The 13,395-nt window shown below is 38.9% G+C and overlaps 1 protein-coding gene across 27 annotated transcripts in view; it reads left to right on the forward strand.

The window, feature by feature from the left end:
• Nucleotides 1-13,395, forward strand: part of DLG2 (discs large MAGUK scaffold protein 2) — a 1,894,072-nt gene that overhangs the window by 1,189,065 nt on the left and 691,612 nt on the right. For all 27 annotated transcript variants that reach the window (XM_088791538.1, XM_088791536.1, XM_074335659.2 and 24 more), the window contains one exon: nt 9,557-9,610. In XM_088791538.1, the coding sequence (XP_088647664.1) occupies nt 9,557-9,610 (54 nt within the window). The remainder of the gene's footprint in view (nt 1-9,556; nt 9,611-13,395) is intronic.

Raw genomic sequence — 13,395 nt, forward strand, 5'->3', positions numbered from 1 at the left:
AGAAGGAGAAGAGAGAGCCTTGAACGAGATGCAGTATAGGCCCATGCCGGACTTTCTTTATCTGTATAATGAGCATAATTATAACATTTAATTCATAGGCTTGTAATGAGGATTAGGAAAGAGTGAGCATAACCGATCACCATGTGGGAGGCATTGAGGAGTATTTCTGCTTATAACTTTCCTTAATTTCCACGGTAGAGTTCAGAATAGCACAGTCTGCATTGCTTGGCCGGCCTCAGATGCTAACACAGCAAAACCAGGCATGTGTTACAAGAGATGGTCACCAGAGGGCAGCGTGCAATTACCCCTTTCTACCCGTTTCACCTAATCTGTTGCCTATTGTTTTCTCATGCATCTTATTTCTTGTTGAGGTGGCCTTAGTTCCATGAATCTTAAAACCTATTAGCAAACATCCTTTGCACATACGACTATTGTATACCGAGCACTGTTAGGAATGTAAGTGGGGGTGGGTGAGGAGAAAATAAAGTAAGACGAGGGGCTTGTCCTCAAAACAATTACAGTTTCAGCAAGAAGATACAAATAATCTCACACAAACCCCTTAGTCATCAGCATGTATACGAATGGAAGGAAATGTTCATTAAGAATGTCATGGTTTGGTGCTTTCACATAACTTCTGCCCTTTAATATTTATAACTCACTATGAACTGCAATAGTGCAAATAATAAATGCTTTAAAATTTGGAGGGCTAAATGGATAGGCTGAGACTTGCAATGAGGATTGGGGAAACATTCATGGAGAGACTGGGACTAGAGATTGTCATTGCAGGATAAATAGAATTTAGTTAGGTAGAAAATAGAGGGGACCATGATTGATTCAGGATGTGGGAGAAAGAAGAAATGTAAGCAGTGACCTCGTGGTAGGCATGCAACGTGTGGGCTTAGAGGAATGAGGACGCTGGCCTGATGGAAGGAAAGTAGATGAAGGAAGGAAACTAAATAGCAGTCACTGATCGATCACTCACTGGGTGCAAAGCTCTGATCCATGTGCTACAGAAGAAATAGACCACACCTTAGCCTGATAAATCAGGTTTTTGACAGCTTTCTCAGAATTCTGGTACCTGTGTCTGGAAAATACAACTCTACTGCTGAGATTGTAGCTCTTTGGTGGCTCAGCAAAAAGGAGCAGATGGTATCCACATGGATCTTTCCAGGAATAGCACTACATGGAGTGAATCAGTGAATTAAGTAGATATGGTTATTGTGGCATGAAGCACATTGACTGAATCACATCCGAGGCTTCAGCTAATCACTCCATGTTTCGTATAATCTTCAGAGAGCACTTGCACAAATGAAGCAGTTAGGTTTGTAAAAGCTCAGTGTGAATCAGTGGGATTTTTGCCATCATGGAATAATGGGGGAAAACAAGGGATTTAAAGTTGGCAGATCTGGGTTTGAATCCCAGCTTTGCTTCCCTCCAGCTGTCTAATTTTGGGAAATTCACTGAATCCCTTTGAGCCTCTGTTTATTTATTAGACAAGGGAACATTCCACAAGTCCCTCTGCGGTTCTGTGGGGAGTAAACAGGAAGACACAGGTTGAAAAGCTTACCATACTTTTTGTTACACAGTGGTACTTAGTCAATGCTAGTTCCCTTCCCTCTTACTGTGAGACTCAAATGATCTAATATGTGTGGATACAATTTATATATTGTAAAGCATATTATTGGTGGTCAATATAATATAATTATTAATTTGAGTTTCAGTGATTATCTGCAGACCTAGTTTTGGTGAGTCATTTATTTTAGCCTTTTTTTTTTTATTTATTTGAGGTACACAAAACAATGTAATAGTTAGACATTTATACCTCTCACAAAGTGATAACCCCCCTAAGTCTACTATCCCTCTGACATCATATATAGCTGTTACAATTCCACTGACTCTATTCCTTTCACATCCTTTGACTATATATGTATATATTAAATATTTTAGCCTTTTCTACTCAGTACAAAGAGGTATGTGGAGAGGGTACAGAATGGAGGTCTGAGTCTTCATAACTAACAGTTCAAGCAATTTTTATCTCTTTTTCCAAGTGGGATTGATTCTGAAGAAAACTCTCTTTGGTTCTGTGTCTGTACTTTCTGTGCCTCATTTTCCAGGCTGCCCCATCTTTTCTGCACTGGCCATAAATAGGTGCCCGACTCAGCCTAACTGAGGGCCTCAAGATATCATCCATTGCATGCAAAATATTACACTGCATTGTATTTTAAAGGCACACCACGCAAACATGTTAACACTTCAATCCAAAAGGAAGAAATGCTAATGGTCGGTTTTCCAAGATCAGTGAGAGAATTTGTGTTGACTAGAGCAGACTTCTGGGTACTTACAAAATCTTAATAGGGAGCAGAAGTGAATGTTTTGCAGTTGGTAAAAGTTATGTACTTTGAAATCAGACTGGTAGGTTTGACACTTGGCCCTGCTATTACCAGCTGGATAACCTTGGGCAAGATGCTTAACATCTCTATGCCTCAGTTTTCTGTAAAGTAAGGATAATGTTATTTTTATTATTAAGAGAATTCTGGCAAGCAGAGCTGGACTGAATTTAAGCTAAGCAGGAACCTCCCATTCCTTCTGCCTATTTTCTGAGCTAGGATGGTAGTAAGCTAGACAGGTAATCATCTGTGCATTTGGTTAAGTGCTAGGAAGAGGGACCAAGGTCTTAGCTTCTCCCAAAATTGCTCCCCTGTGACATCCTGCCATAGCCATTAACCTGCAGTTAAGCTTCGGCTAGCCAAGCCTCTGGCACTCACACTGTTTTCTCACCCACCCATCTGTTATTGCCTCAGTGTCCTCACCTGTGACATGGGTGCCCTATGACACTGCAGGGTAAGGGCACACCAGGAGACCGACCAGCGCCCTTTGGTGCTACTATGGGTGGTGAATCAGAGCTGTATGGAACCGCACCCACCTGGCTGGTCTTGTGGAAAGGGATCATGAAAAGAAGAAAATCCAGGAACGCAAAAAATAACCGCACTAATAAATAAAATAACCTTACCTCTACAGAGCATCTCTCTTTTGCTTCACATGCATGATTTCTCCAGCTTACTTCTTGGGAAATAGGTTAACTGGAAAATAACATTGCCCTATTTTCCAAGTGGGGGTTTACAAGATATTAAGGGACCTAGAAACCCTCTGAGAACTGGGGAATTGAATCTGAGTCAGTACAGTGAGAAATTTCTCTTCAGACTGTGAAAGAGAAACTAGCAACTTTCAGGGCAGAAATTATCTGCATTTTCAGCCTGGTAGATAGCCTGGAAAAACTCAGGAGAAGAAATCAGGAGATAGAGGTGGTTACTAGCATGGGTTCTGGGGCGAGAAAGACATGGGTTTGAGACCCGGTCATAGTACCTCTGACAGCTGTGGCCTTAGGCAAGGGACTTAACCACTTTGACCTCCCTTCTTTCATTTTGCATTTATTCTTTTAAAAAAGAATGGAAAAACTAATGTTTTGCTTAGAACATTTTGAGAATTACATGGATTGACATATCTTAAGTATTAGTCAGAGCCCCTAGGGCATAATAATCGTTCAATAAATGCTTGATATTTCTTTTATTTATTATGTGGCTCTTATAATTATCCTGTCTTCGGTTTTGATACTAAGTAATTGTGAGATCTGGGGCATGCCACTTCCAGTTTCTCGCTCTCCGTTTTCATATATGTAACATGAAAGGGTTGAATTAAATGATCAGGAAGGTCCCTGTTTTAAAGTCTTATGATTCTAAAGTGTATTTGTTCTTTCTGTTTTGTTTTTCTTCTCTCACACAACCACCAATATGCTTTTAATCAGTGATGTACCAATTTTTTTCTTTGGCGCGTACTCAAAAGAATCCTGATTCAGTCAGCCTGGGTGTTCCTGTGCCATTAGCCTTCTCATGGACCATGCCTCCCACAGGCCTGTTCACGTGATGTACTGGGGCCCAATAACTGACCCACAGTGAGGCCGGGAAGGGTTCTGGCACTAGCCGGGATCAAGGTAGATACATCAGACTGGAATTGACCTCTGAGTTGTTGGTGAGCAGTGAAAATTAGAATCCAGAGAGTTCTGGTAAAGTCTGATTCCATTTTGAGAGACAGTAGACAATGGCTGTCAAGAGCATGGAGTCTAAGTCACATTGTTTGTGTTCAAAGATTGTCTATTTCCTGCATGGATGACTGTAGAAAGTTACTTCGTTTCTGTTTCCTCACCTGTAAATTGAGAATAGTAGTACCAGGCTCATTGAGTTATGTGAGGATTAAATAAGCTAATTGATATAAATAAGTGCTATGTAAGTGATTGGCCTTATTGCTATCCATCTCAGTGTTTATATATCGGGAGATTTAGGTGTGGCTGGGTCATGGTATCATGAGATTCTAGGTGGTGATAATGCTCAGTCAGACAATTGCAGGTTCTAGGTAAATCCTTCAAGGAAGAGTAGGACCCTGCCAACACCTAGGGATGTGAGGCTCCAGACCAGTATTGTGGGAAAGAAGAGGGAAGAAAGCATGTCAGTCCCGGCAGAGACCTGTAGTACCACGCAGGAAATAGAGGCAGAAGTCTCCCCCTTCCCAACCACATCATATATATATATTTTTAATTTCTATAATAGACCAACATGATGGAAGGTTAAGGAGAAAATCTAATAGAAATAAAGTCATTCTGAGTTTAATCCTTAACATACCATTTAATATATAATGTTAGGTGTCTCATTTTAGACCTGAGTATGTGTGTGGGTAGTAACCCCCAAATTTTACTTCCCTGGTTGGGATTAGGACATGGCCTGATTGGGACTCACCCTGATGGCAGCCTTCTGTGTGAATTGTGCAGCTCAAAGACTGCTAATATGTTATCATGTAGCAGCCAGGCTAAGATTTACTGTGAGGTTCTGGAATCTCCAGCCTTCTCAGTGAAATCCCATACACGCATAAATGGACTCATTTTAAAACATCCACTGGCTTTCATTTTGTTTCAAGCTGTCATGCCATAGCATATATAAAAGTCATTTTGAGGGCTGTGTCACGTGCCACTGAGGAGCCTGTCCTTTAAGGATGAGAAGACAAGGCAAAGATGCTGGGCCCCAGACGCAGCTGGGTCCCATGTTACTCTTGCCATAATTTACCTCCTGTTTCACTTGGCCTAGTGACATCCACCTGCCTTCTACTTGCTTGTTCCAGGTCAGTTGAAATCCCAGCACAATTCCTAGCCCTGTCAGTATGACTAGTATTACTGTTCAGTCCTTGCTGCATGTAAGTTCCTTGACTGTGTGGGCTTCTCTCCTTTTCTGTTTTGCTGCTTAGAAGTTTCGGCCGCAGCCTGGATTCAGTCTTTTGACCTTCCTCCTAGTTGTCCTGCTCTTCTCAAACCCAAGCTTCCCAGAATATGTTCTTGGGCTGACTGGCTGCTCTACCACCCTTACCAATGCCTTGCTCGAAGAGGCTTCCTCTTTCTAACTGGCCTGGTGACTACTTGCCCATGTATGTCAGAGGCATTTCCCAGGTCTGGTACTTAACAAATACCATGAAGTAACCACATCAGTCAGAACCAATGAACTCCTTTGAAAATTTGCATTCGTTATAGCAGAGTCTTTATTAGTTACATTCTCTTGGTGGCATGTAACAGAAGTTTATCTTCTCCTAGCGTAAGCAAAGTTATTGATATACGGTAAGAATATTTGAGTATCCCATAGAATCTAAGGTGGTGAAATGCATGAGTAACTTGATCTTGTAATTTAAGTTTTATCAGTATTCTCTCTGCTTGCTTCTTGCTTTCCGCTTCTCTATGATTGCCTTTATTTTTTCTTCTTGCTGTAAACTGGCTTTCTCCACACGGAAGAGAATCTAAAATAAAAGGGAAACCATTTACATCTTACAGTTTGGTTCACCCAAGAGAGATTAATTTTCTTAAGCCTTTATAGTTAGCCTAGATTTACATAAAGATGAGCCTTGAAGCTTCTTATTAAAAGATTTATATATATATATATATATATATATATATATATATATATATATATATATATATTTGCTACAAATCTTCTCCCAGTTAATGGAAATAAGCATATTAATGGGGGATGCTTGAATCTACTAGGTTACCAGTTTGATTTAGGAGTTCAATTAAAGAGAATGTCCAATAGAGAGAGAAAAGGTAGGGTGAAATGTGAAGTGTGGAGATAAATCTTAGAGGGAACCACCAAAGTAACTGGGGAACTAGTTTTAAGACTCAGAAACCAAACTAGATCAAACTAGGCATGGACTCACATGATTTCAACAGTGAGACAAAAAACAGGAGCCAGGCTGAGACAGGGGAATATCTGAAATTACCAACTGGTAAGAACACTTCTGGGCCATACTTGGGATTCTACTGCAGTATGTGTTACTACCACTTGATTTTTATTTTCTGCTGATACGATATGCCACATAATGCCTAAAAGATTCCAGGAAGCCTCTGTAAAAACCATCTGGGGAGGACTCTGAGGGTCCCGAGGCAAAGCAATGGGGAATTTTCAGAGAGGCTGGTTTAGCAGCACAGGGGAATGATGTGTTATTAGAATAGCCCACCAGGGCATCTGTTTGCTACTCACACCAGGGAGTTGCCAATGTCAGACATATGTGATGTGTGTGTGTGTGTGTGTGTGTGTGTGTGTGTGTGTTCACACAATTCACACATCCTGTATGTTCATGCATTTTTAGTGACTTTTATAGATGTAGGTATTAACTGTGCCTTCTGGATCTTTTTATCACTAAGAAGGAGCAATGAGCTTTCCATGTAACATAGCTTGTGCTTCAAGATTCACAGTATCCACATCCTAGAGCTACGAAATAATTATTATTCCATAAAAGCTGGATAGTCCAGTGACTGGTTAAAGAAATCTGGTTATAAAGTAGATTTTGGAAAAGTAGTCACAGTCATACTCATTGTTTTATTGGTAACTAGAGGGTTTTTGTGTTTTCTTAGAAAGGTTCTCCAAAGCTTATAAAGAGGTATTATATTCCTCTATACCCTCATCTATATTTTACAGATACATTTAGTCAATAACTTGTATTTAGTGAGATCCTTCTTTGTACCTAAGACCTGTGAAGAACCCTAAGGAAGTATAAAGTCCTTGTTGTTTTCTAAATAGAAAGCCTGATTCGAAATACCAAATTTACACATATGAAATGGAAAATAGCAACATAAATATACAAAAGTGATGAAGGTACCATATAAGAAATGCGCTTGTCTGTAAAATTGATTTTCAGCCCACATTAATACAATTTGTAAGAAGAAGAACAAAAGTCAGATAGGTTGGAAATCCCAACTCAAATCACTGCTTATATGTTGGTCATACAATACTAGATAGTAAGGTAAAATACAAACATTGAGTGTGGTACTCAGAAAGTTTTCAGTCTAGTCAAGGAGACAAGGCACAGTCACTTTCTGCAGACCTGGGACCCAAGGAGAAAGCACAGGAGAGATGTCATCAAAACTAGAAAAAATAAAACAATAACTTAAACAAAAGCCATAAAGTCATCACCAGATTGCTTTCAACATCTAATATGCATGACCCTGAAATATCTCTTGCCTTCACGGAGGCCTTTGCTTTGCTGGGTCTTGTGTTGTGCTGTAGCTAGAAATTTCCAGTTACTGCAGGACTCTCATGATGGAGCCGCCTAGATCCTGGGATCATTGAGCAGCTTGGTAAGGGGAAAAAAAAAAGAAAAAAAAACGGATTTGGAGGTTAGAAAGGCCAGTGTTATATCTCTACTCTCACTTTCCCCGAGCCTCAGTTTTCTCAGCTATAACATATATATAGTGATAATAATGTCTCATCAGTATGGTTTTGTTGAGGTTAAATAGGGATGTATATGCATATCCTTATATATGGACAGTTAAAATGTATTCAATAAATGGTAATTCACATGATCTAATGAATTCTGTATAGCCACTAACAAAGCATTGAGATCTCCGAGGTATAAACAGTTTACAAAACATCCAATAATATGCCCTTGCAGTAGTCCATCTTTAGGGACAATTACTAATGATAATATTTAAGATTGATTCTGAAATTTAAGTTTACAAAGTGCGTTCAAATACATCACCTCACTTATTCTTCAGCCTTTTCTGAAGGTGATGATTTCTATACCCATTCTACAGAGAAGGCAAATGAGGAAACAGGGGTTAAGGGACTTGCCCCCAGATCACACCACCATGAAGTTGCTGAGCCCCCAAATCATATAATCAGGAAGGTGCTAAAGCAAACTGAGCCCAGGTCTCTGCTGATTCCAAACCTCATGTTCTTCCTACACCAGATGCTTCTTATCAAGCACTGTTTTTTGTGGGGTCTCGTGAAAACTCTTTTTATACAAAGCCCCTATTTACCCACAAGGTACTTGTTATTAGGAGTTAACAAATAAGCCAGGTACATCTAGTTGAACCACTACGTATATATGTAGATCAGGGTCATGTTCTCAATGCCCAGGGTTTTTAGTTAAAACATGGAATTTTGTTTTGGAAAATTTGCTGGATTGCTGTTTGTTTTATCATTTGATTAGGGTCCCATGGGTAAAATTGACATTTAAAAAGTTGTTAACTCTGTTAACTCCAGAGGGCACATCTAATGAAATATCCCAAAAGTTGAGCACATGCCAAAACCACACTGTCTCATATAAAACAGCTCTCAATTAATCATGATGAGAGTATTTCTTCTATCTAAATGAAATCTGCAGTTTGGGAAGAAGATTCAGGATCCTTCAGGGGATGAAGGGAGAGTTGCTGTGAGAATTCTAGAAACTGGGAAATAAAGATAGGTCTACTCAGTATTCAGGAAGTCAGATTGGTTAATGCAAATAGAGATTGCAATCTCTTATTTTCTAATGACTTGGCTTGTAGCTCTCCTCTGTCAGTTTTACACAGATTCACACTCAACTTCAAGGTAAATGACTGCAGTTTGTACAAATTTTTTTTGAAAAGAAATTTTAGCATATCCAATATGATTTTCTGTCATCTTTGATTTATTTTTAGTTTTCTATCTAAAGATTTCCAAGGTATGTGATCAGAGGTGTATAGATAACAAACAAAAATATACGATGACACTATACATAATAGGTAAACAAATATATCACTAAGTGAACCCTTCTATTTTGCATTGAATACTCTCAAAATGCAGTTCAAAGAAAAGGATTATAAATATTGGTTTAGGTTTAATTTTGCTTCCTGGAGAGAGAAGTCAAATTTCTTTAACACAGACATTTTAAAAAGAAATGTTACAAACTCTAACTCTCACCCAATTTATTAGAAATCCTTGTCTTATACACAGCACAAATCCTTGTCTCCTACACTATGGATAAAATTTAAGAGAAAATGTGTATAAGTTTTATTGCTAACTTCATTTCGTTATGTGGTACATGTAGCAAACGAATATTTGGAGGGCGTGGGGACTTTGAGCTATGTTGTTTATTCTCCCAACAGCTGACACAGTACCTACACAGGTTTTCAAGAAATTCTGTGGATCTCCTTGTTAAAGAAGTTAACAGATTCTCAGAATAGACTACTTGTTATTTAAAATTTTTTTCTGCTTCTCTTTCTTAGGCCAGCCCTGCTCCTATAATCGTCAACACAGATACGTTGGACACAATTCCTTACGTAAGTAACACTTTTATTAAGACTTCCTTAAAAAGGTAGGACTTAATCAGCTAAATTTAAAATTTAATACATATTGATTTTTACCCAATACAAATAATTTTATGAAATTATGTGGACAATGAGTTTTATAAGTTTTCTTTTGATATTTGCTAACTCTCGGCTTAGCCATGTAAATGTTTTCCTCTTTCATTCCTTGTTTTGTAAAACACAAAGTGCCAGTCATTAGAAAAAAGCATAGTTAAATGTATTCAGATAATGTTAGTTTCCTAGGTGGTTCACTGAAAAGAAATTGAATTTCTTATAGAAGAGATGAACAAACTTCCTTGGATCCCTTCGTAAAGGAATACTCAATTTGATTTCTGTTAGAGAGCATAGTATTTAAGTCAATGATCAGTAAATATTTGCTGGATTTTGCTGGGCTTCTAACAAGAATTGAAACAAAAGTTTTGTGAGGGTAAAGGCTGTCTACATAAAATGAAATGTATGGTTTTGTAAAAGCACGGCACATGAGATAACAGGCTCAGTCAGATCAGTAAGCCTGGGAGTCTACCTGAAATATAACCACTGCGGTGGTTATAGCAGGAAGGATCGGAGATCAACAACAGGCCACGATATGGGTGAGTGGCCGACATTATGGAGGTCCAGGAAAGCTTTGTGAGTGGCCTTTAGCTGATGGGTAGAGAATAGTCATTCGGGAAGACGGAGCAGACACAGACCCATGCAGGCAGAGTTTGAAGCAAGGATAACGATATAAGAACAAACAGATTCCTGGGCTTTGGTTAAATGAGTAAAGCATGTGAAGCACTTATAAGGATATCTGGCACAAAATACCTGCTTGATTAAGTACCAGCTATTGTCATTCTTAGAACTCAATCTTAAATGCCTGCAAGGACCAAGCAAACAGATCCAGATCCAGAAACAAATTGAGCAGTAAGTGTGGGGACAGTGGGGAATAGAGAGCACATGGCCTTTCAAAAGGGGCCGCCGCCACTCAGCACCAGTGAGTTGGTACCCTGTTTCTCCAAAAATAAGACCTAGCCGGACCATCAGCTCTAATGCATCTTTTGGAGCAAAAACTAATATAAGACCCCATATTATATTATATTATATTATATTATATTATATTAATTATATTATAGACCCAGACTTATATTATAGTAAAATAAGACTGGGTCTTATATTAAGTTTTGCTCCAAAGGCGCATTAGAGTTGATGGTCCGGCTAGGTCTTATTTTCGGGGGGAAATGGTACGAAGGGGAAATGCGGGCCAAATGTTGTCAGACTATCCAGTGTTTCAATGGGGGTCAGGACTTTGCATGTTTATGTAAAACCCTGCAATTTTTCAATACAGACAACTAATTTTCGAAAGTTCAAACACTGTGTGTACCAAACAAAGTGTGTCTAGTCCAGAGGCTGCCCTTCGGGAGGTGTCTGCCTCAAAGGAAACTGGAGGACTCGAGCAGGCTCTGCAAGCTGGGACTCAGCCACAGGGGAGCAGGATGCTAGAACTGGAGTAGAAAGGTTGGGACTTGATTACAGGAGCAAGTGACTAAAACTGGGACACAGGGTCAGGACAAGAATAACAGCAAACTTGATTTAATGCTGAGTCACCTGAACTATTGAGCTAGGGCTTCTTAAATCTTTCTGAACAAGAGTTGTGTGGGGTCAGACCGGAAATGGGTTTAAGCTTACTGGTAGGAATCAATTGGCCCCAGCTGTGGAAAGTAAAGGACTCTGTTAGAAGGAAGCAAAACAAACAAAAAAAAAAAAGAAGAAGGAAGCAAAACAATGCATTAAGGACAGGGTCCAGTATTGTATCTCTCATTCTTTCTACCTTCTTTTACTTATTAAACGTTTATATTGGGATTATTGTATACCTGACAAGTACTAACAAATATTAACTGATTTAATCCTCGTAACAACTCTATGAGATAGGTACTATTGAAATACCTCTTTTACAGAAGAGGAAACTGAGTCATAAAGGGGTCAAGTAGCTTTCTCAAGGTTGCACAGTAAGATGCAGAGCCGAGAATGAACCTAGATAGCCTGCTGTAGAGTCTGAGGTCTTACTTAATGCCTGTTGTTATGCTACCTTTCTCCTTCCCTCCCTTGTTTTCTGCCTCTCAATTGGGGAACAAAGTCTGTTTACTTACTCCTGTGCTACATGTAACCTTGGGTGGAAGGCAACTTGTCACAGAGGCTTCAGGACCCTTAGAGCAGGGATCCATGTCTTTAAGGAATCCACTGTCTTTAATATAGTAAATCTCTTTACTGCCCATTGGCAAAGCAAATGAACAGTACTTTGAACAAGTAGACATGGAGCACAGAAACTTAATTTTGTAAGTAGGACTGCTTTCTTGTGGTAGACCTATATTATTTCAAAGCCTTCTGTTAAAGTCCTCATGGCTTAGCTGCCAGATGCCGTCATGCAAATTGATCAATAAAACCTAAGGATTTCATACAGACATATTCAATGTGATATCCCAACTAATTAGCTAGTAAGAGTTACCACATATACCAAGCTAATCAAAGTACTCCCATTCCCCTAAATATCTGACTTTGGCATCTGACTTTGAGTTCTTCAAAGAGCTTCATGCCCCCCGTCTTCAACTGTTCTGTACTTAATGCAACCCTCTTTGAACCTTCTTAAGAGTTAGAACTTTTAGAGAGTTTTGATGAGCAGCTTGACGTAGTAAAAATGTCCCAATACTCATGGCAGTGTGTTCTCGGGCAAGTTACTTAATCTTTCTGGACCTAGATTAGTCTCTAAGACAAGAATTACATAATGCCTGATGTAGAAGTGGTTGTAAGAATCAAATGAGATTGTGTGAAATCATGCTTTGTTAACTCTTACTTGATAGGGGTTTATTTATTTGTCATTTTATTTGATAAACTCTTATGAAGTAACACATACTAGACCCCAAGAGAATGATAAATATGAATGTCTTCCCTCACATAGATGAAACATGAATACACTACCTACTGAAAATGGCAGATCTAGTACCGTGTTTCCCCGGAAATAAGACCAGGTCTTATATTAATTTTTGCTCCAAAAGACGCATTAGGGCTTATGTTCAGGTGATGTCATCCTGAAAAATCATGCTAGGGCTTATTTTCCGGTAGGTCTTATTTTCGAGGAAACACATATATAGCCATTAATGAAGATAAGCTTCGGGTCTTAGCGTCAGCCCCAACTCTCCCCTTTTCTCCTGACTCACTGGGTAACCTTGAACAAATCACTGTTCCGTTTGCAGTCTATTTTCTCATTCCCCAGTGTTCCATACTTTGTTTTTCTCTTTTATTTCTCATGTTCTAGTTGTTCGCATAATTTCAGCTCTATTTAATGAAAAAATGATTTTAGAGCTCCCCAGAGCATATCAGTCATGTTGCATAAGAACATTTCCTTCTTTAAAAATATTACCTAAATGACAAATTTTGACTTATAATATTAAAGTCCTCCTCAAAAATAATTTCATTACAAGTAAATGTATTAATTTTGCCAATTAGCAAATTTGATTTTAGCAATATATGGTCCTTATGGAAATGATTCCTTGGCATACATGCATGCGGCAGTTGAATAACTACAGGAAATCTGTAGTCAAAGGAAATTTGTCTGAAAAAGGTACAGCAGATATTTAAAGAGATTTCTTCTCTCTCTCTCTCTCTCTCTCTCTCTTTTTTTTTTTTTTTTTTTTTTGGAAGGTAGAGTAAGGGATATGAGAGCTTTTAAAGTGTCTGCCATTAGCAATGGGGTCACTCTGGTTCTTACAAGTGAATGCTTCAAA

Source organism: Rhinolophus sinicus, chromosome 14 (assembly GCF_057876585.1).
Source record: "Rhinolophus sinicus isolate RSI-liver-muscle chromosome 14, RSI-T2T, whole genome shotgun sequence".
Classification (NCBI taxonomy): domain Eukaryota; kingdom Metazoa; phylum Chordata; class Mammalia; order Chiroptera; family Rhinolophidae; genus Rhinolophus; species Rhinolophus sinicus.